The 20,299-nt window shown below is 39.6% G+C and overlaps 1 protein-coding gene across 1 annotated transcript; it reads left to right on the top strand.

The window, feature by feature from the left end:
* The first annotated feature begins 2,255 nt into the window (after positions 1 to 2,255).
* Fibin (fin bud initiation factor homolog) lies at positions 2,256 to 4,183 on the top strand. Its single transcript, XM_036185011.1, has one exon. The coding sequence runs from the start codon at positions 2,694 to 2,696 to the stop codon at positions 3,345 to 3,347; it is 654 nt and encodes a 217-aa protein (XP_036040904.1). The 5' UTR covers positions 2,256 to 2,693; the 3' UTR covers positions 3,348 to 4,183.
* The last annotated feature ends 16,116 nt before the right edge of the window (positions 4,184 to 20,299 follow it).

The following is a 20,299-nucleotide window of genomic DNA, read 5'->3' as shown; positions in this document are numbered from 1 at the left end:
TCCTTTATGTCTGGTAAGAGTGAAATTTGCATGAACTCACTGGCACAGAAATAGTTCTTTTCTGATTCAAGGCACAGTATTTGTATCTTTAGATAAAATTATTACAGGAAGAAAGTAAGTACTCCCATCTCTTCTATTTATGACTCTATAACTCTATGTGTCTGACTCTTTGGCTGGAGAACAACTGGTTACAGGATGAAATATTTTATTGTATGTTTTGGTATATATGTTTAATTAGAACCACATCCTGTAAGTAGGAAAGTGGAAATGAGTCATTAATACAACTTTGCATGATTGAATTGGTTTGTAAGTCAGAGGGGGTGGATTGTGCAAGAAGTAGAGTGGATCTGAGTAAATCCTTGGTCTTTTCTTTGGCCAAATAGGCAATTTAAATTCATCAGCTGTCATTTGTAAATGTCCCAGGGAAATGGAATGAGGCAATGTCTTGCGAGCCCCACAGCTCAGTCTCTAAATTAGAGAAGGTTGGAGTTTTCTGCTGGGACAGAATGAAAATGAGCCTTGGTCTTCTACTTGGCATAAAGCCTGAGGAAACGTTGCTTTGGTCTATATTTTCACCATGTCAAATGTCTAGAGAAAAACTAAGATGCAAGGCCATCACAAGTGTGCTTCAGAAAGTATGTGTGATTTTACATTAAATAAATAACTAGTTACTTAGTTAGTTTTTCATTAAATTCAATGTATCATAAATATTCAATAAATATTTGAACAAATGGATGTCCTATCAAATGGCTATTTAACAATTTATAAATCAAAACCTAAAATGGCCTGGTGGGAAAAAGAGATTTTTGTTTTCTTTTTAAGAAACTGGTAGTCTTTTCACAGTCTCACATTTCTAGGCACAGAGACAACCTTTAGGATACCACATGGAAGCTGGTATCACAAGTCCCACATGGTCCTGGTATCCATCAGGAGAGAGCTCCACCAAGCTCAGCACCTGAAGCTCTTCTGACAACAGCAGCCCCACTATCTGCTGTCCTTCACTCACCTGCTGTTGTTCCCAAGGTTGGGGCTGATGACCCAGATGGCAGCCACTGTGCCCAGTGTGGCTGTAAGCTCCCCTGTTGGGCACACATTGGGTTATCCCATCATTGGACCTTCAAGGAGTATGGTAGTGCTGAGCCTGCAAAACCTTGGCATCACTTATCAGAAGTTGAGAGGAACTGGGCAGTCACAGCAGCAATCTAGTGACCCTTGTTTTCATGATATAAAACAGTTTGGGGAACATGTCCAGAATCAGAAGGACAAACTCCTTCAGGGTTTCCATGTGGTGCTAAACACACTGTAGACTTCCAAATGGATTAGTTCAATCAAGAAGTACAAGTTGAAGAAATTGGCTGTGATGGACAAGTTATATAAGTATTAAAAAGAGAAAAGCACTTGATGGAGAAAGTGCAAAATGTGAACCCACAACTTAAACATTATTAGGATCTCCATTGTTTCGGAATGGCCATGGGACTTGGTGTTCTGAGTACATATGTGTTTATGGAGATGCTCTAGAACTGGAACCTGGACAGATGTCTGGGTTGCTTTTTCAAACCCACTGTGGTAATGTTAGTATCCATAAATTAATTAGAATGTTTTTTTAACTTAATTTTAAATCCTTTACCTTAGCAGCTGAACTGCAATCTAACTCTAAGACAGTAACAACTTCCTTAGCATTCTACTTGTGGAAAAATACAGCAGCTCTGTCAGTATCTGAAGGGAGGCCCCAGCAGTCAAGTACTAAATAGACTCATGATCAGCAGGACTTCGTTTAATAGATTGCATCTCAGTCTCAGTTGTCCTTGGACTAACAAACTGAAAACTTCTATTTTTATTTGTATTAGCAACTAGGCACATTTTCTGTATTCATGTTATTTCTGAAGCCTTGATTTCTAAAAATAAGCCTTAAACTATTTCCAAACGAAATTATTATTTCTAATACTTCAAGTTTTATGCTCAAAGAAAAACGTTTTGAAAATGAGTACAAATATATCTCACCTAGTAATTAAATGTCCGAGATGTCATTTCTTTAAAGCAATCACCTCTTGCCTAAATAAACTAATAGCAGTTGGATTTGATGTTTCTGGTCATCCTCTAATACCCTCATTCAGACTAAGTCCTATTGTACAGGCTCTCTCTCCTCTTCCAACCTTGAAAAAGATACCCTGTACCTTTAATAAGGGACCTGGTGAGAGCTTTCTTTCCAAATTTGCTCCCTGGCTTCCAAGTGACGAAATGAGCTGTAATTTGAGAACCCTCCCTGCAATCCTCAGGACCTCTTTAGCCAAAGGGAAAGCTCTCTGAATTCCCACCCAGTCCAGGGGTTGAAATAGTATCAGAACGCAAGAACAGCTTCTCTTAGCTACTAGCTCCATCTCCCTGGAGCCAAAGGGAATTCCGAAGGTGGCCGCAGAGCCAGGACCTGGAACAGCAGGTCCCCACTCGCTGGGGACAGCGATCCTGCTGGAAAAGCCAAGGCTGAGGTCCAGCAGCCCAGCAGAAAGAGCAGGGACAGAAGGGACCTGGTGCTGAGCGCTGAGCAGAGCCACATGAAGCCTGCGGGGGAACCAGGACCGGAGTGCTGCAAGCCGGCTGCGCCTGAGGAGGGCGCGGTCACCCGGAGCCACTGATTCCCAGGGAAGACCCCATTCCTTGTGCCTGAACTAAAACTCTTCTCCCAAATATCCAGAATGGTGTTCCCGAAGTTGATCTGGATAGGTTTCTTCTGCCACCTGTGTCGAGGCTACTTTGATGGTCCCCTGTACCCAGAAATGTCTAATGGGACTCTGCATCATTACTTCGTGCCAGATGGAGACTACGAGGAGAATGATGACCCAGAGAAGTGCCAGCTGCTCTTCAGGGTGAGTGATCGCCGGCGCTGCTCCCAGGGGGAAGGGGGCCAAGCCAGTACCTTGCTGAGCCTCACCCTTCGAGAGGAGTTCACAGTGCTGGGACGCCAGGTGGAGGATGCTGGGCGCGTCCTGGAGGGCATCAGCAAAAGCATCTCCTATGACCTGGATGGGGAAGAGAGCTATGGCAAGTACCTGAGGCGGGAGTCCCACCAGATTGGGGATGCCTACTCCAACTCTGACAAGTCCCTCACTGAGCTGGAAAGCAAGTTCAAGCAGGGCCAGGAGCAGGATAGCCGGCAGGAAAGCAGACTCAATGAGGACTTCCTGGGGATGCTGGTCCACACCAAGTCCTTGCTGAAGGAGACGCTGGACATCTCTGTGGGGCTCAGAGACAAATATGAGCTGCTGGCACTCACCATCAGGAGCCATGGGAGCCGGCTAGGTCGACTGAAAAGCGACTATCTAGAGGGTGGGGGACAGAGGACTGGCTAAATTTTCCATTGTAGCTGTTTCATTTTATCCAGATTTGCACTTTCAGAATGTGTCTGAAGTTGTCTTTTCAAACGAAAGAAAACTTTAAGAGGTTGAGTCATTTTGATTTTGGTTTAGTTTGTGCGTTATTTATGTCATTACTGAGGATTTTTCACCGGTTAAAAAAAAAGTTTTAAAGTAATCCCTGGGGTATTTCCTAAGGGGCTTCATAGCTCTACAGAATCATGTCTTACAGTCCCATCTAAAGGATGTATTCTGTGTGGAAAGACTGATTAACCTTTCTCACCCTGAAGACTGTGTGGACATACCCAGGGAGACATGGTGGATGGCTTCACTGCTTCTTCAGCCCTCTCTGAAGGCTGAGGCGCCTGCTTTGCAGATGAGGTTCCAGGTGTGTTGCAAGTTTGCCAGCCAAGGAAATTGCTTGCTTCTCCTCTCGCTCTTATTTATTTACCATGTTCTGAGTTGTTTTATTTTGTTGTAAGAGTGTTATTGAAAGTTTATATACAAATCGCCAGCATTATGATGTTCAAGTTTCCCCTGAGGGTTTGTGAAGTTGAGGATGCAGCATTTAAGGCTGCAAAGCTTAGGGGCTGTTGTTCATTCGTGATGTGGATTTGATGCGTCTTTCACTGTACCATCAAAAGAACAGATGGTTTGAACACACCCCTCCGTGTCTATGATTTAGGCTGCCAGTGTATTCTTTCTTCTTGGGGTGGGGAAGTATTGCTTACTTTTGCTTATTGGAAACTTGTATTTTTAAGAAGGAGGGTCTAATTCTAGAAACCCCTTAATCTAAGTTTTATTATTCAGCCAATAAATATGTTTTCATCTAGTACTGGCTCATTTTCTGATTTGCATCTTTAACCTCCATATTTCAAAGAGGGACCAGTGCAAAGGAGAGAGAAGACAGGAGAGAAACCAGTTGACCAGACTACATGAGAAGGAGGAAATGAAGGATGGTAGTATACTTTGGAGAGTCTTCCCCTCTCTGCTCACAGACATCATTCCAGTAAAGAGGAGAGAAATCTAGCCTGTACCAGAACTGTACATCTGATTTCTACTCTTCTGCTGGAAAGTCTTAAATTTCTCCATTTTTTTCATAGACTTCATTGGAAGAGTCTAAGAAAGGGCCACACGTCCTGTGCTCTCATCTTAGAGAGGCGGCGTTGTATACATTCTGTGTTAGTGATGTTTAACAATTTGAAAGCTAGTTCTGTGCTCTCAAATTAAATGGCTTAAAACATGGAAATGCATTTAATTTCAACTCTCCCCTGGCCCAATACTCACCACCACCTTAAGTATGCTTTCTTTCTACATGCATCCACCACAAAGTGCACACAAGTTCATGTTCTTCTTTTCATCAGAGAACCTTTATCCTGCCCTCTATGCAAGCAAAAGATCAGCATTTATCTGCTGTGTAGATTTCTTTCAGGGGAAAATTAAATGATTACTTTAAAGAGGTTACTTCTTTATTTGGCAAAGAATGAGGAAAAATAATCAAAACAAATATGATATTTGGTACTTAAATGTATGTAAAGTCACATGGCTTCCTGACCTAAAATGACATATCAATCCAAAGCACTCAGAGACAGCACACATACAAATCAAATGACATCTTCTTAATTTTAGTTATCCAGTTGTAACAGGATATTGGAATGCGATGAGGCTGGAAAACTGTTGTCCTCCTGCATGACAATTTCAATCAGTTGGTAGTGGCTGCACTGGATTATGATAAGAAGAACTCAACAGGCACAGAAACTTGCTGTCCAGCATTCCTCTGGGTGCAGGAAGAGGCATAGTGACATGTCTGCTACAGATCTGAAAACTGAAATAGATTATGGGTGAGCTCCTTTTCAGCACTAATATTCTTTATTCCAACAAAACCAAAATGTTCCATTCATGGCTAGTTAAGCAGCCTGTGAGCCAGAGTCTTGTGGAGATAATCCCAGAGAGCAAAGAGGAATTCCCAGGTAGAAAGAGATGATGGGAACAGTCCTCAACAGATAGCCTAGGTGGTGACATCACTTGGCCCTGTCTAACCTTCTTAAGGCAGGGACCCAGAACCTTTCCTCACTACTTTGTCATTGGATGTTAGACTTGGTTACTCACATAGTGATAAATATTCACTCAAAGCAATAGGATTTTGTTTCTTAGACAATGAAATGTTTTGAGAATCTGAAATAAATCACATACTTTCTTCCCTGAGAAATCCTCTTACAGGCACATCCAAGATTTTACGGTTTTTGTTTCTTTGTTGCCAGTATTTGCGGAGCTCTGAGTAATTCTTACAAATTACAAAACCTTGGGACTTCATCTATCAGCCAAGCATCTTTTGGATTGTTGTTTAAAACAGAAAGCAATCACATTTTTATTCTAGCTATTATTAGACCCAGTTAAAAAAAATGACTGACATTTTTGAAAAGTCAAAATTATTAGTAAGGGCCAACATTAAGAAGTAAGTTATTTTTTCTCATTGTAACAGCAAATTATGTGAGAAATTTTATTCAATTAAACAGTTAAGTTAGTCATGTTTATTGCTGTGATAAAATACTTGAGGACACCCACTTAAAAGTGAAAGGATCATGTTTTTAGAAGTATCAGTCCATGATCCTTAGTCTCTGTTACTGTGCACTTGGGGCACAGTACAATGGCGGGGGTGGGGTGATTAAGCAAGGTTTCTCTCATGATGGCCACAAACCCCCCAAAAAAGAGAGCAAGAAAAGGAGGTGGGGGCTGTGTATAAGATTTAGGCCCCAGTAATCACATATCCCAACCTTTACCTAGACCTCATCAAAGTTTTCATCACATTACAAGTTTTCTTCATGTTCTGAATCCTCAAGTTACAAAAACCTATCAAAAGTTTGATCTACTAGCAAGGTCAGACTCTTTATGATCCTGTCACTTTCCCAATCTTTTTCCAATGATCTTACTACACTACAGATGAAGCTTTTAACAAGCCTTTGGTGGCAATTTCAGATCTAAACCATAACAGGAAATAATAGGCTCCCCCAAAAAATATAATACATTTCAAATACCTCAAATATTACCTGAGGTTTGTAACTACTGTTTCAGATATTATCAAAAATTTTATAACTGAGGACCAGAAATCCTAGGCACTTCCCTAAGTTAAAACATGTGATCATATATAACCAAACATGCTGTTGCCTTTCACTGATGATTATGTAAGTGGGTATGTGTTCAAGTAAGGGATCCCATAGCCATCTACTCCTTAACAGTTCAAATAGCTGATGCTTTCATGATGTCAGAAGATGCCTGGATCTTTTGTGTATTGAGTCATTCATGGGTAATTTTTCTGTGAGGTGTATTGTCTAATACCACCGAGTCTCACTCTCTCAATCTGACCACTTAAACAGTTCCATATTCTATTTTGAAGCACTTTGTGGGTATCTATGTATTTGGGTTCTCATAATAAAGACAAAAGGTGTTTATCTTCTGCAATGACCAAATCAGGCTGATAGATGTAATCATGACCACCAGAAGCCACAGTGCATTTGTATGGTGGTATCAAGAAGCTGTCCAATAGCTTACATGCTGCACATTGCCTTTTAAACTCTTATTTACAACCCACTAAGGAAACAGGCACAACATTTTATGATAGATGCTTTAAAACTCAGATTATAAACTATTTCAATAAATCATGAAGACATCCATAAATCCATTAGTAATATGAAATCACCCTAAATAATTATGTAGTCAAACTGCCTTGGGAAATTTTCAGAAAACTAAGTATTAAAATCTTCTTGATATGAAATGTTACTTGATTAGAAAAGAGAAATAGTAAATAAGCTTCTAAAATATTTTAATATAGTAAAGGAAACAATTAGAGGTATCAGAGGTCTTAGTTCTAAATAGCATACAGAAATTTGTGAAAATAATCCACCAAAACACAGAACTGGATTTTGTAAATTATTTTAGTAATTTTAGCATTAGGCTGATCCTTAGGGAATACTATATCTAATGTCAGACTGTTTAAGAGTATGCTTCTTATCAAACATTCTTGGTTTGCCACAATGTTAGATAACTAGGATAGACTTGGCATAGACACATGAGGAAAACTACCAGTGTAGTATAACAATGTGGGGATTGAAGATTGCTCCAAAGCGTAGGTCACAATGGTCTATAAACATAAAACACAGTGAATAAAGGATTTGTCATAGTTATACATTCAAGAGGTGCATGAGTTTTGTTATTTCTATTAATGTAGTTTCTATTTTTTTCTGATTACAAGAAAATCATATATTCTCAAGTTAGTGATATGGAAAACATAATAAACACAAAGAAGACAAAACCATTCATACCTTCAAACTTTCTCCACACATAGTATTTGCATTTTACTGCGTACCTTTTCAGTGTTTTGTGTACAGGTATGAAGCTTCAGCGCTGCTGACTAGTGTTCATATGGTACTATAAGGTGCTCTGCACACTACTGAAGGAGTAAGGTGATCATCAATATCTCTTAGCTACAAACATGACAGCTTACAACAGGTGACCTGTCTGCAAGATGTACTGGTAAAATAGTGGCATAAATGTTGTGAGAGGAACCAACCACTTTTTATTGGAGCTAAGTCCCACTCCATGAGACAGAAGCCATTCCTGACATTGCTAAAGTGGCCAAGAATCTGAGACTAGATAAGCCATGGCCTAAGGAAAACCCTAATTCTATTATTCTGCTGAAGGAATATAGCAACAAAATGGATTACTGCTATACTCGTAGATTAGTGGATATAGCATTAGAAATGCTTCTTCTTGCATCAGATGGGAGTTAACACGAGAGACCCACAACTGAATGATGTACAGAGAGTGAGAGACTTTGGAGCACTCACAAGACCCATGTAGGTTCAAGGGTCCCATCCATCACTTGAAAGGGGAAATAAACATGGGTTCAACCCCTAACCAGGAAGCTGTCTATAACTGATATCCCCACAGAGTTGTAAAATTTTAATTAGGAAAAAATCAACTGTTTTACAACCAATGTACACATCAAGTATGGTTAGCCTCAAAAATGTTTGAAAAAGTCTTAGATCTGGGCCATTGACATAGATCACCAGATAAAACTGTTTTCTACAGAAGACTGACAGCCTGAGTGTACCCTCAGAACTGACAAGCTGAAGGAGAGAAAGCTAATCCCACACACTGACCTCAGACTACAACTCATTCCTCTTCATACTCATAAACAAATAAATACCTTTGGAAGTTTAAAAATCTTAGTTCTACTCACAATGGATTCCATTCATGATTCTAAATTTTATCTCACATTAGCCATACAACCTTGAAAGAGTCCCTTAAATATTCTGAAAGTCAGTCAACTTATTTGCAAAATGAAGACTACAATAGGCAGAACTTATTAAACAGACTTGCCTCAACGTGTTTCTCCATCTGTTTAAAAATAATCTTCTCAGGATTATGTTTCAGACAGACACTGTATTTTATTAATTTCTCAGGTGAGGAAACTGAGTGACAAGGGGGTAAAGTGACTTTGTCCCAGAACTCAGAGGCATCTAAGAATGTAGTCAATTAATTAAAAAAAAAAAAAACAGGTAATGTGACTATTACATTTCCATAATAACCACCAAATTATTTTTTCTCTTTCTGTAGGCAGGATATTGGGCAGAGGGACTGCCAGCTCACACTCTGTCCTAAGATTATATCATAAATAGCCTGTGAAGTGAAGATGGTGCTTACACAATTCAAACCTGATCTGGGAAGATGGCTCAGTGGGTAATGTGCCTGCTGCATAAGCAGGAGGACCTGAGTTCTGGTGCCCAGCACCCATTTAAAGTCAGAAGTGGAGACAACCTGTCTGTAACCATAGAACTAGAGTAGGAGGAGAAGAAATATGTGATCCCTCAGGGTTCACTGACTAGCCAGTCAGCAGACACAGGGACCTCCAGGTTCAGTAAGAGACCTTGTCACACACAAAAAAAGGATAGAGAACTGAGGAAGACACCCAACCTCAACCTCTGACCTTCACAAGCACACACATTCATGCACGCATGCACACATGCACAAGGCACACACACATACATGCATATACCATATGCATACATAAAATAAATTATATGTATACATAAAATAAATAGTTATGTATATGTAAAATAAATAGATAAATAAATGAGTAAATTTAAACAAAATTTTTATCTAATAGCTTTTCTAATTTGGGAGGGTAGTTTTTATTTCGTTGTTTGTTTGGGGGGGTGTCAGTTTGATTTTATAGTGGGTGAAATGTAAACTTCTTGCCTCTGCAAGAATCAATCTGTGATTCTTTGCTTAGAAGCAATTGATATTGTATTAAATATTACATTCTTCAAGAACTTGCATGTATATTCTCACATTTTGACCATAGCAAATTCCTATACACACACAACTGGCAAAGACACTTGCTTCATGGGCTTCTCCCTGTGGTAGCTAGGATCCCAATATGACTTTAAAAAGCTGTATTGTTTTGGACTCAGCACAGCAGGCATCGAACACAGTTTTGACTCAGCTCACTTTTGTTTAGGTGGCTTATATATCATACCATCAGCCCTTTTAAAATACTTCTTTGAAAACGGAAGGATATTTTGTATGTCACAGTCTAGTGTTTATGGAAAGGAAACTGACTGCTATATTTAACAAGGTGAAGTCTGCGTACTCCAGGGCTGTCAATATGGCTTGCATTTTCCAGTTGTGAAATCTCATTCTGGACACTATTAAAGAAATGTATGCCTTCAGTGTCTTTTATTGCTTTGGTTTTCACCCAGCTCTCATCCCAAGAACAAGCAACTTCAAAAGTAAAAGTTTGCTACCAGCCAGGGTCAACCATTGAAACCTCCATAAGATTTTATGACCATTTCAACCAGGAAGAGCATGAGCTATAAGTTGTCTCTCCTCCAAATTGTATTTTCCCTAACTGACAAGTGTTGCTTTGATCCTGCCCCAGTTCTTTCTCCCATTGTTCCTCCCAATTCCTCACCCTTGTACCCCCTACTCTTGCTTTAAAGATTCATTCACCCCTAGAATTATGGGAAGTAGTGGCATAGTGGTTCACACTGCACCTCTACAATGTGTTAGGTTAGAAATTGGAGCAAATTGAGAAATCTTTTGGAGCCTCTTATTCCTCCACCACTAAGTGGATTTTTTTTAGGTTCATGTGTGGATTTGATAAACCTGTCTACAAAAGGGATTTGCAATAATACCAAGCAAAAGTGACATTATTCTAACTTAGATGTTGTAATGTATAGCTTACCAAGGGGAAAAAAAAAAACTTGTTTTAAGAACAGGCACTTTGTTTTACATCTAGTATCCTACTATGAGTGAGTACATACCATGTATGTCTTTCTGAGTCTGGGTTACCTCACTCAGGATGATTTTTTTCTAGATCCATCCATTTGCCTGCAAACCTCATAATGTCATTGTTTTTCTCTGCTGAGTAGTACTCCATTGTGTATATGTACCATATTTTCTTTATCCATTCTTCAGTTGAAGGGCATCTAGGTTGTTTCCAGGTTCTGGCTATTACAAACAATGCTGATATGAACATAGCTGAGCAAATGCCCTTGTGGTATGACTGAGCCTTCCTTGGGTATATGCCCAAGAGTGCTACAGCTGGGTCTTAGGGGAGATTGATTCCCAATTTTCTAAGGAAGCGCCATATTGATTTCCAAAGTGGCTGTACAAGCTTGCATTCCCACCAGCAGTGGAGGAGAGTTCCCCTTGCTCCACATCCTCTCCAGCGTAAGCTGTCTTCTGTATTTTTGATCTTAACCATTCTGACAGGTGTAAGGTGGTATCTCAGAGTCATTTTGATTTGCATTTCCCAGATAATTAGGGGTGTTGAACAATTCCTTAAATGTCTTTCAGCCATTTGAGCTTGCTCTGTTGAGAATTCTGTTTAGTTCTATAGCCCATTTCTTAATTGGACTGTTGGGCATTTTGATGTCTAATTTCTTGAGTTCTTTATATATTCTGGATATCTGTCAGATGTGGGGTGCTACACAACTCCAGGGAGGCTACCTAGAAAATGGGACCCTAGGAAAAACACAGGGATCTCCCAATGACAGAGAAATGGATGAGATCTACATGAACAACCTGGATGACAGTGGGAGTAATGAAGGACAAGGTTTGAGGGAAAGAGAGCTTAGGGGAGCAGGAGATCCCATCTGGATCAAGAACAGAAAGGGAGAACAAGGAATAACAGACCATGATAAATGAAGACCACATGAGAACAGGAAGAAGCAAAGTGTTAGAGAGATCCCCAGAAATCCACAATGATATATCCACTGTAGACTACTGGCAATGGTGGAGAGAAAACCTGATCTGACCTAGTCTGGTGATCAGATGGCTAAACACCTAACAGTCGTGCTGGAACTCTCATCCAATAACTGATGGAAGTGGATGCAGAGATCCTCAGCCAGGCCCCAGGAGGTGCTCCAAGAGTCCAATTGTTGAGAAAGAGGAGGGACTGTAAGAATGTGAATTGTTGAGACCAAGATTGGAAAAGCACAGAGACAAATAGCCAAACTAATGAAAACACATGAGTTATGAACCAAAAGCTGTGGAGCTACCAACTGGATCAGGCCCTCTGGATAAGTGAGACAATTGAATAGCTTGAACTGTTTGGGAGGCATCCAGGCTGTGGGACCCAGACCTGTCCTTAGTGCATGAGCTGGCTGTTTGGAACCTTGGGCTTACACAGGGACACTTTGCTCAGTCTGGAAGGAGGGGACTGGACCTGCCTGTACTGAATCCACCAGGTTGAATTGAATCCCCAGGGGAGTCTTGTCCCTAAAGGAGATGGGAATAGAGGGGAGGGCCTGGGGGAAAGGTGGGGGCAGGGGCGGGAGGGGGGAGGACAGGGGAACCCACAGCTGATGTGTAAAATTAAAACACAAATATAATAAATAAAAAAAACTTAGACTTAAAAAAAAAGAACAGGCACTTTGTGTGTTCTTCAAATTAAATGAAAACATTTCAAATATTCTCTATCAGCAGTTCTCAACCTGTGGGTCGAAACCCCAAAAGACCATTAGACAAGGCAGATATTTACAGTATGATTCATAACAGTAGCAAAATTACAGTTATGAAGTAGCAACAAAATAATTTTATGGTGGGGAGTCATTAAAGAATGAGGAACTCTTCTAAAAGGGCACAGAATTAGGAAGACTGAGAACCACTGGTCTACGTGTTTTCTATAAACTAGTCTTTACCTCTTCATTTCAAGAAAGTTTCTCAGTTTATGGCCAAACACATGAGAGAAGTTCTCATACATGTGTTTACACCACAAACATTCCTGCCTTATTTGGCTCAAGAGAATGAATGTACAATAGGAAAATACAGTTGGGAAATGTGCTTGCCCTCCACCTCTGGATGTTTTTTGCTCTATGCCTTGAGCATGGTGACACACATAGAAGAAATTTAGCATCCTAGGAAACGGAGAGTTAAGGAAACCCACAAGCCTGATAATAATGACAAGAAAGGGGAGAGAATAAGAATCACGATTTCCTGGCTACCCTAGAAAAGTACAGCTTTTAGGCCCTCAGACGAAGTCCAGGTCTTAGCTGAGGTGACAGTCTCCATATACTCTCAATATGGAAAGAATTAAGGTGATTCCTTTATGCAACTTTATAAATAATGGTGGTATTTGCTGCACCTCAAAGCCTGGCAGCCTCTCTGGCCTTCAGGACTGATTCTTCCAGGACTTGAGTGGACCAGTCCAGCCTTATTTTGGATCTGTTGGCAGTGGTCTTCACTGGGAGGAAGGACCTGGACTAGTGAATCCCTATTTCGGCAGCGATGGCAGTGGTTTCCAGTGAGGGCCTAGAGGCAGTAGCATGAAGCTTTGCAGACTTCTTGCATTAGGAGGCAGTCCAACAGTTCTGTAAACTGGCTGTTTCTATTCATATGCCCTTTAGCTGGGCTGCAAGGAAGAGGACCATGGTTTAGCTAAATCAGGACTGGGAACAGACATGCTCCTCTCTAACATAAGCCCAAAAAATGTTTGAACTTATATTCTGCTGAAACGAGGGCACACAATCTGGTCCAATGAGATATGTGTGCATATTTAACTACAAATACAAGGATTTGAGAAACATATTTCTTTTCTAAATTAAAGACATTTTGGTCATTTGAAACACTTTCAAAATAGCACAACTTTTAAATGTTTGGCTAAAACAAAAACTCATTCAGGCTTAGAAACTGGCAAAGGCCATACTATGATAAATGCTTATCCCACAATCACATTTTCCACAAACCCTCTAATTTCCAAGAGTTTTACCACAGAAAAAGAAGCACAGTACAAGAGCTCAACAGACAGCCAACAGTAGTGACCCAACATTACCAGGCTGCCAGCATTTAGAGGATTTTCCCATTTCCTCTGTAAAAATCTTACCATTAGAAAAACATGCAATGCCACTTTTGCCTTGAAAGTGTTGAGAAAAGATTATTTATAAAAGAAGCTATTAATTCATTTCCATATTCACTCAACAAACATTTACTGAGCATCCAGTACTGGACAGTCATTGTGCTACACTCAGATGATAATTACAATTATTAAGGAAAAATAGTTTATGCTACTTAGGATTTGTCAAGAATGCCATTCTACACATGCCACCCACGTTAAACACCAGCAATCCACATAACAGCTTTTTCCAAGAGTTGCATATACGCTGCTCTGCTACTCATGTAGATCACCAAAGCCTGGCCAGCCCTTTTGTACTCTGTGACCTGCAGCCATGCTTCCTCATCACTGGCTACTGGCCTCTTCTGATCTGACCCATCCTACACCCTAACAGAAACATCTTCCCAAAATGACCAGTACATCTTCAAATTAGAACTCAGGAGTGTATGGCTTTTGTTCAGTGGTCCCAGGAGCCAAATGAAACAAATATTGGATTAAAATGAGAATGTAATAAATTAGGAAAAGTTTTTGGTATAGAGTCAGCCAGCCTGGGAGTGCAATGGAACATGAGCATTGTGATAACCCATGACAGGCAAAACTAGTAATAAAGCCATACTTGAGAGAGAGAGAGAGAGAGAGAGAGAGAGAGAGAGAGAGAGAGAGAGAGAGAGAGAGAGATGGAGAGAGAGGATGTGGGAAGGAGAAAGAAAGAAAAGAAATTGTAGTAATTACATTCCTTACTAGTAAGTCAGAAATAATAACAAATGGAGAAGCTGAGACATAGGAATGAAGAAACTTATTCTAAGTCCTATAAACAACTCCTAGTAGAAAGAAAAAAGACACACAATCACAGACCCAGATGGCCAGCACACCCTGTCCTCAGTGTCCTGACCCTTTCTGGGTAGCACAGCCTGCCACATGACTATAGCATAGGAATTTATCAAGTTAAAAGACAATTTTCTCTGGGCAAGGAGAATCACTCACTCATTAGGAAGTTTAACTCCTAAGGGGTTATTTTGCACTTTTACTATAAAAAATATTTTCATTGACAAATATACATACAAAAATCATATATACTTATGAGATATGGTGTGACATTTTTATACACATATGTATTATTTAGCATTTAAATCACATTAAACATATTTATATCCTTGAAAACATATCCTTTTAGCCAAGTAAAAATATTCAGAATACTTTCTTCTAGCTTTTTGAAGTGTGCACCATTTAATGTTTTCCATACACACCTGACTGTGCACACACACAGAACTTCTCACTCCTATGTAACTCTCACTTAGCAACAGCTGGTCAACCTTTGTCCAGCACCCTCTCTCTACTGGGAACCACCACGCTCCTCAACTTCTGAGATCTGTGTTCTTTTCCTGTGAGTGAACCGTGTGGAATTAGTTGTTGTGTTTTCAGCTTGTCTTACTTTATGCGTTGATCTGTTCCTACCACGTTGAAGCAACTAGCAAGACAGAGGCCTAACTCTTTCGTGGCTGAATACAATTCCATGATGTATGTGGCCCACTTTTTCTTATCCATTTGTCAATGATGAACACTTAGATTTTCCCCCATTTCTTATCTCTTGGGAATAGTGCTGCAATAAGCATTAGAACTGAGATGACTTCCTAACATTTAGAATTCATTTTCTTTGGGTTTATGACAGTAGTGAAACTGTCAGCTTGCAGTTAACTTCGATTCTTTGTTTTTAAAGTACCAACATTCTGTTTTCCACATGGCCATATATGATTAAATGACCATAATCAGTATGATGACATTCCCCTTCTCCATCTCTTGCTAACCTTTTTGATACTACGCGTTCCTGCTGGGATTAGGTGAAAGCTAACAGCAGCTCTGATTAGCGCATCCTAGATCATACATAGGTGATCCTGGGCCTGTGGTTTTGTTTTTGTCATTTTACTGTCTTCTTTTGAAAAATGTCTTTTTAGCCTACTGGCTACTCATCGGGCTATTCGTTTCTCTCCATTTTAGTTTTTGGTTGTTGTTTCTTATGTATTTGGATGTCGGTCCATTTTCAAACGCATAGTTTGTAAACATTTTCTTCCATGATGTGGCTTTTACCCTCATTCTGCTCTTCCTTTGTTCTTCACTTTGATGAAACTCCATTTATTTTCATTTCTTATTTCCTAAGTGTTGGATAAGGCCAAAAAGAAAGAAAAGCAAACAAATAAGAATAAATGTACCCATTCCAACATTTATCTTTTGTTTCCTTCTAGTGATTTCCTAGTTCAGTTCAAAAGGCTTTAATCCATTTTGAGGGATTTTTGTTGTGTTTTTTGTTTGTTTGCTATTGTTTTAACAACGGGAACGATCAGGGTCTGGCTGCATTATTTGGACATAAATATTCAGCATTCACAGAATCGCTTATGGAAAAGACTGTCCTGTCCCCAGGGGTGCTACTTATGCCTTTGTGAAGAGTCGAATAGCTATAGATGCATGAATTTCTAGCTATACTCTCTAATCTGTTGGTCAGTATGTTGCTCCTGTTTCTGTTTTAATTTTCTCAGTATTCATTTTGGTCAAGATTTCTTTGCCTGCTTCATGGTTTTATACTAATTTTAGGGTGGCTTTTTTCTCATACTACAAAGAATATCATTGATAATAAAGTTACCGTATGTAATCTGTAAATCGTTTTGAGCACTACGGCCATTTTAACAACATTGATTCTCCAAAGCCATAAACATAGGATGTCAGTGTGTGTGTGTGTGTGTGTGTGTGTGTGTGTGTGTGTGTGTGTGTCCCTTAATTTCTTTCTTTAATTAACAGGAATCTCTCCTCACATATCTTTTACCACTCATGGACCCTCAGCTTTCATTTATTCCTTTCCCATAGGAACTTGATCAAATAACTGGTAACTCCTTCCCTGGGCATAACATGCCTAGTTCCTTCAAGCTTTTCTTATGTAACATAAACAATAACTCAGCTTGCCAGGCTCTGGCTTATTGTCAGTCAAGAAGGCTTTACAATGTGTGAAAGGCCTCACAGATAGACTAGCTCATGGGCTCAGCATCAACGCTTACATTAGTGTCCAGGATCTTTATACAGCCATATCTTGAGTTCCCTTTACATAAATCAACAAAGTTAACATCCACTTTGCAGGGTCTGTGGTTAAATAAATGCAATAATATACATTATACTATCCCTAGTACCCTGTTTAGAACACATTTGAATGTATATGTGGATGAACTCCTAGTTGGGCAATTTGTCTAAACTCAGTAATAAGTAAATTTTGTACAATGAATGGCAAACCCTGAAAAGATGCTATGTGCCAGATGGGCAAAGAAGCAATGAATGGGAAAGGCCCAAATAAGAACTAAATGCACTCAAAACTGATGATCGTTGCTTTCTAAGTAGTTTGCCAGCCACCAAATGATTGCTGGCCTTCAAACCCAGTGTTCTACTTGGAAAGGAAAGATTTCTAAGTGTATGTCCCTTCAGACTTATTCTGGATGTTGTCATAAACGTCTGACCACATGCAAATTTGAAAGCCCCAATACAGCTTTATTTGGGGAAAGCAAAAAAGGTACTATGTATCATTATTTCCTCCCACAAAAACAACTGAATAGACTTTCCTAATTCATTCCCAATAGCTTCATGTTTGGGCTGAGCTCAGTCCTGGAAGCTCAGTGCGTTGAGGAAGGTCTGCAAAACTCATTAAAGGCAAGTGAGAGCTCTGGAATGGAAATGCACAGAGACCATGGAAATTTCATTGGCTTTTGGTCCCAGGTGATCCATCTTTCAGTAACAGGAAGATGAGCCCAAGTGAAATGCCCCAAGGTTGACAGCTAAATTATTACAACTTTAAACACAGTGAAAAACAGGGTCCAGGGACTGTCTGTCTCACCTTAAATCATGACTTCTCTCTTGATTCTTTGCATTGTGACATGTGAGTGAAGTTGCCAAGGCTCCCGTTTCCTACTCTGTAATACAGAAATAACAACCCCCCACTTGAATATGATTTTCATGACTAAATGATAAAATCTAGCTTACTGTACTCCCAGGACATATATTAAAACTGTTGCTTTATGTGTGACACAGTGAATAACAAACAGTATCTGTCCCATTAATACATGGAGATAAATGATGAACACCTAAAGTCCACAATCCTTCCCCTTCCCCTTCCTGATTAGTCTCTACTTCTCCTATGCTCTTCCTCCAGGCACTTGGGAGAAGCTGTAGGGAGGGGCATATTATCTACTTAAGGGAGAAAAATGCTTATTCAAGAGGAAGAACCACAAAATGCAAGAAGGATAAAGTATAATATGAAAGAAAATTTTAAGAAACCAAGTATGTTGCTAAGTATACTTCAGTGCATAGGAAAATTACCTACAATAAAGATTTTCTATCCCAAACTGTCAGTAGTTCCAAAGCTAAGACAAACCTGGTCTCAATATATATAAAAGACAAGGGTGGTTATATTGAGGATCTTGACTATAAGGATAAAATTTCTTCCCAAAGATAATGAATATATTCTAACATGTACGAAGAAAACAAAATCCGGGGAAGATTGCTATTACAAGGTGTGTTTAATGTGCTGAAACATATAGAAGGCCAGGCATCTTCATGAAAATTCACATATCTAATATAACAAATAAGATACAGTGCACCAACATCTAGATTAAAACTGAAGGCTTCTTCTATAAATGGGCTAATTTAATCTCTTTGGCATCAACAACAACAACAAAACTGGTCTTCCCATTGATTATGGCCTTCTGTATACATTGGTAAGATGATTAAAGGGATGTAAAGAGTCAATTTAGTCTAACTGATAGTTTCACATGATGCAGACAAAACATCTGGTTGACTGGTCCTTTCAATTCTCACTTGGTGGTTTTGACGTGGACAAAACATAGTCATTGCTGTGTGCTGACTTGTCAGCACTGCAAACCCAGCTGGTGACACAGAAAATTTAACTGGTTCTAAAACAGAGAAATTGCAGGAACATCATGCAACCCAAAAGACCACTGCTTATTAAAAAATAAGATCTCTATATTACAAATGATTAACTTAAGCATATACTTCTGTTATGGCTCATTATAATTATTCAAGTTCAACTAGTCTATCAAAGCTGCCTATTGTCCCTGAAACTTTGTGTGCTCAATACCTCATAGGATTGGGTCAAGTTATGTCGCCAGACCAGGGTTCTATATTCTTAAAGAATGGGAAATTCTGCATAGTCACAAATCCAGCTATGCTCAAGAGATGACATCTACCCCAAAAGGGAACTTCATATTTTGTCTTTTAAATTACCTAAATAAGAAGTATACCATTTAAATATTTATTGTAATGGAACAATGCCAGACAATGAAAGTCTTGGTTTCTGCCCTTTCAAATCCTACATATATTTCCAAGCCTATCTTGTCTCACCTTCCCAGAGGTACTGCCCACAGTGATTTAATACATGACAATATTAGTAAAAGATATTTGATTATGCAGAATGGAATCTTGAGCTCTTAATCACAGCTCCATAAGAAAGAGCTCTATAGTTTACTAACACTGCTTTCTGGGAGAATGACACCATGAGGGGGTTCTGTATTTCCTTTCTTCATCCACTCTTGATCTTTATTGCCATGGCAGTCTTTAAAAAATCATTGTATATATTCATTGTACACAGTACTATGTCACATAAGAACACTTTCATACAAATATATATTGTAACTGAGCATATTCCCACACCACCTCTGCCGTTCTTTCTCTTATCTCTCCTCTTGTCATTAGTCCATTTTGTTCCCTAAGATGGTATGTTTTTACTTTTATGTCATATTTACACATGATTTGTATATAAAGCATAGGAGAAACATATGAGAGAAATGTATATTTATCTTCCTAAGACTAGATAAATTCTCTTAAAATGACTGCCTCTGGTTGCATCTATTTTCTGCAAATCACATAACCACATTATTCTTCATGGCTTAAAAAACATATTGTGTGCATATACACCACATTTACTTCTCTCCCCCTCTGTTGTTGGACATCTCGGTTCCATCCTTAGCCATTGTCACTAGTGCTGCAGTACACATTGAGTGCAAATTTCTCTGTGATGTGTTGACTTGGAGTCCTTCAGGTACCTGGGGCTGATACAGCTAGGCCATGTGCTAAAGCTGTCCTTGGGGTTTTCTTTTCTTTTTCTGTTTTTTTTTTTATTATTAAGAAGTTTTCTATTCACTTTACATACCCACCACTTCCCACCCCCAGCCTTCCCCCCATCCCCACATTTTCCAAATCAAAGTTTCCCATGGGGAGTCAGCAGAGCCTGGCACATTCTGCTGAGGCAGATTCAAGCCCTTCCCCACTGCACCAAGGCTGTTCAAGGTGTCACACCCTAGGCATTGGCCTCCAAAAAGCCTGTCCATGCATGCATCAGGAAGATCCCAATCCCCCTGCCTGGGGGCCCCCCAAACAGTTCGAGCTAAGCAACTTTCTCCCTTATCCAGAGGGCCTAGTCTAGTCCTATGGGGGCTCCATAGCTATTAGTCCACAGTTTATGGGTTTCCATTAGTGTGGCTGGTCATCTCTTCATGTTTTCCCA

This window comes from Onychomys torridus, chromosome 4 (genome assembly GCF_903995425.1).
Source record: "Onychomys torridus chromosome 4, mOncTor1.1, whole genome shotgun sequence".
Classification (NCBI taxonomy): domain Eukaryota; kingdom Metazoa; phylum Chordata; class Mammalia; order Rodentia; family Cricetidae; genus Onychomys; species Onychomys torridus.
Note: the sequence above shows the minus strand (reverse complement) of the source record. Positions and strands in the feature narration are given on the sequence as shown.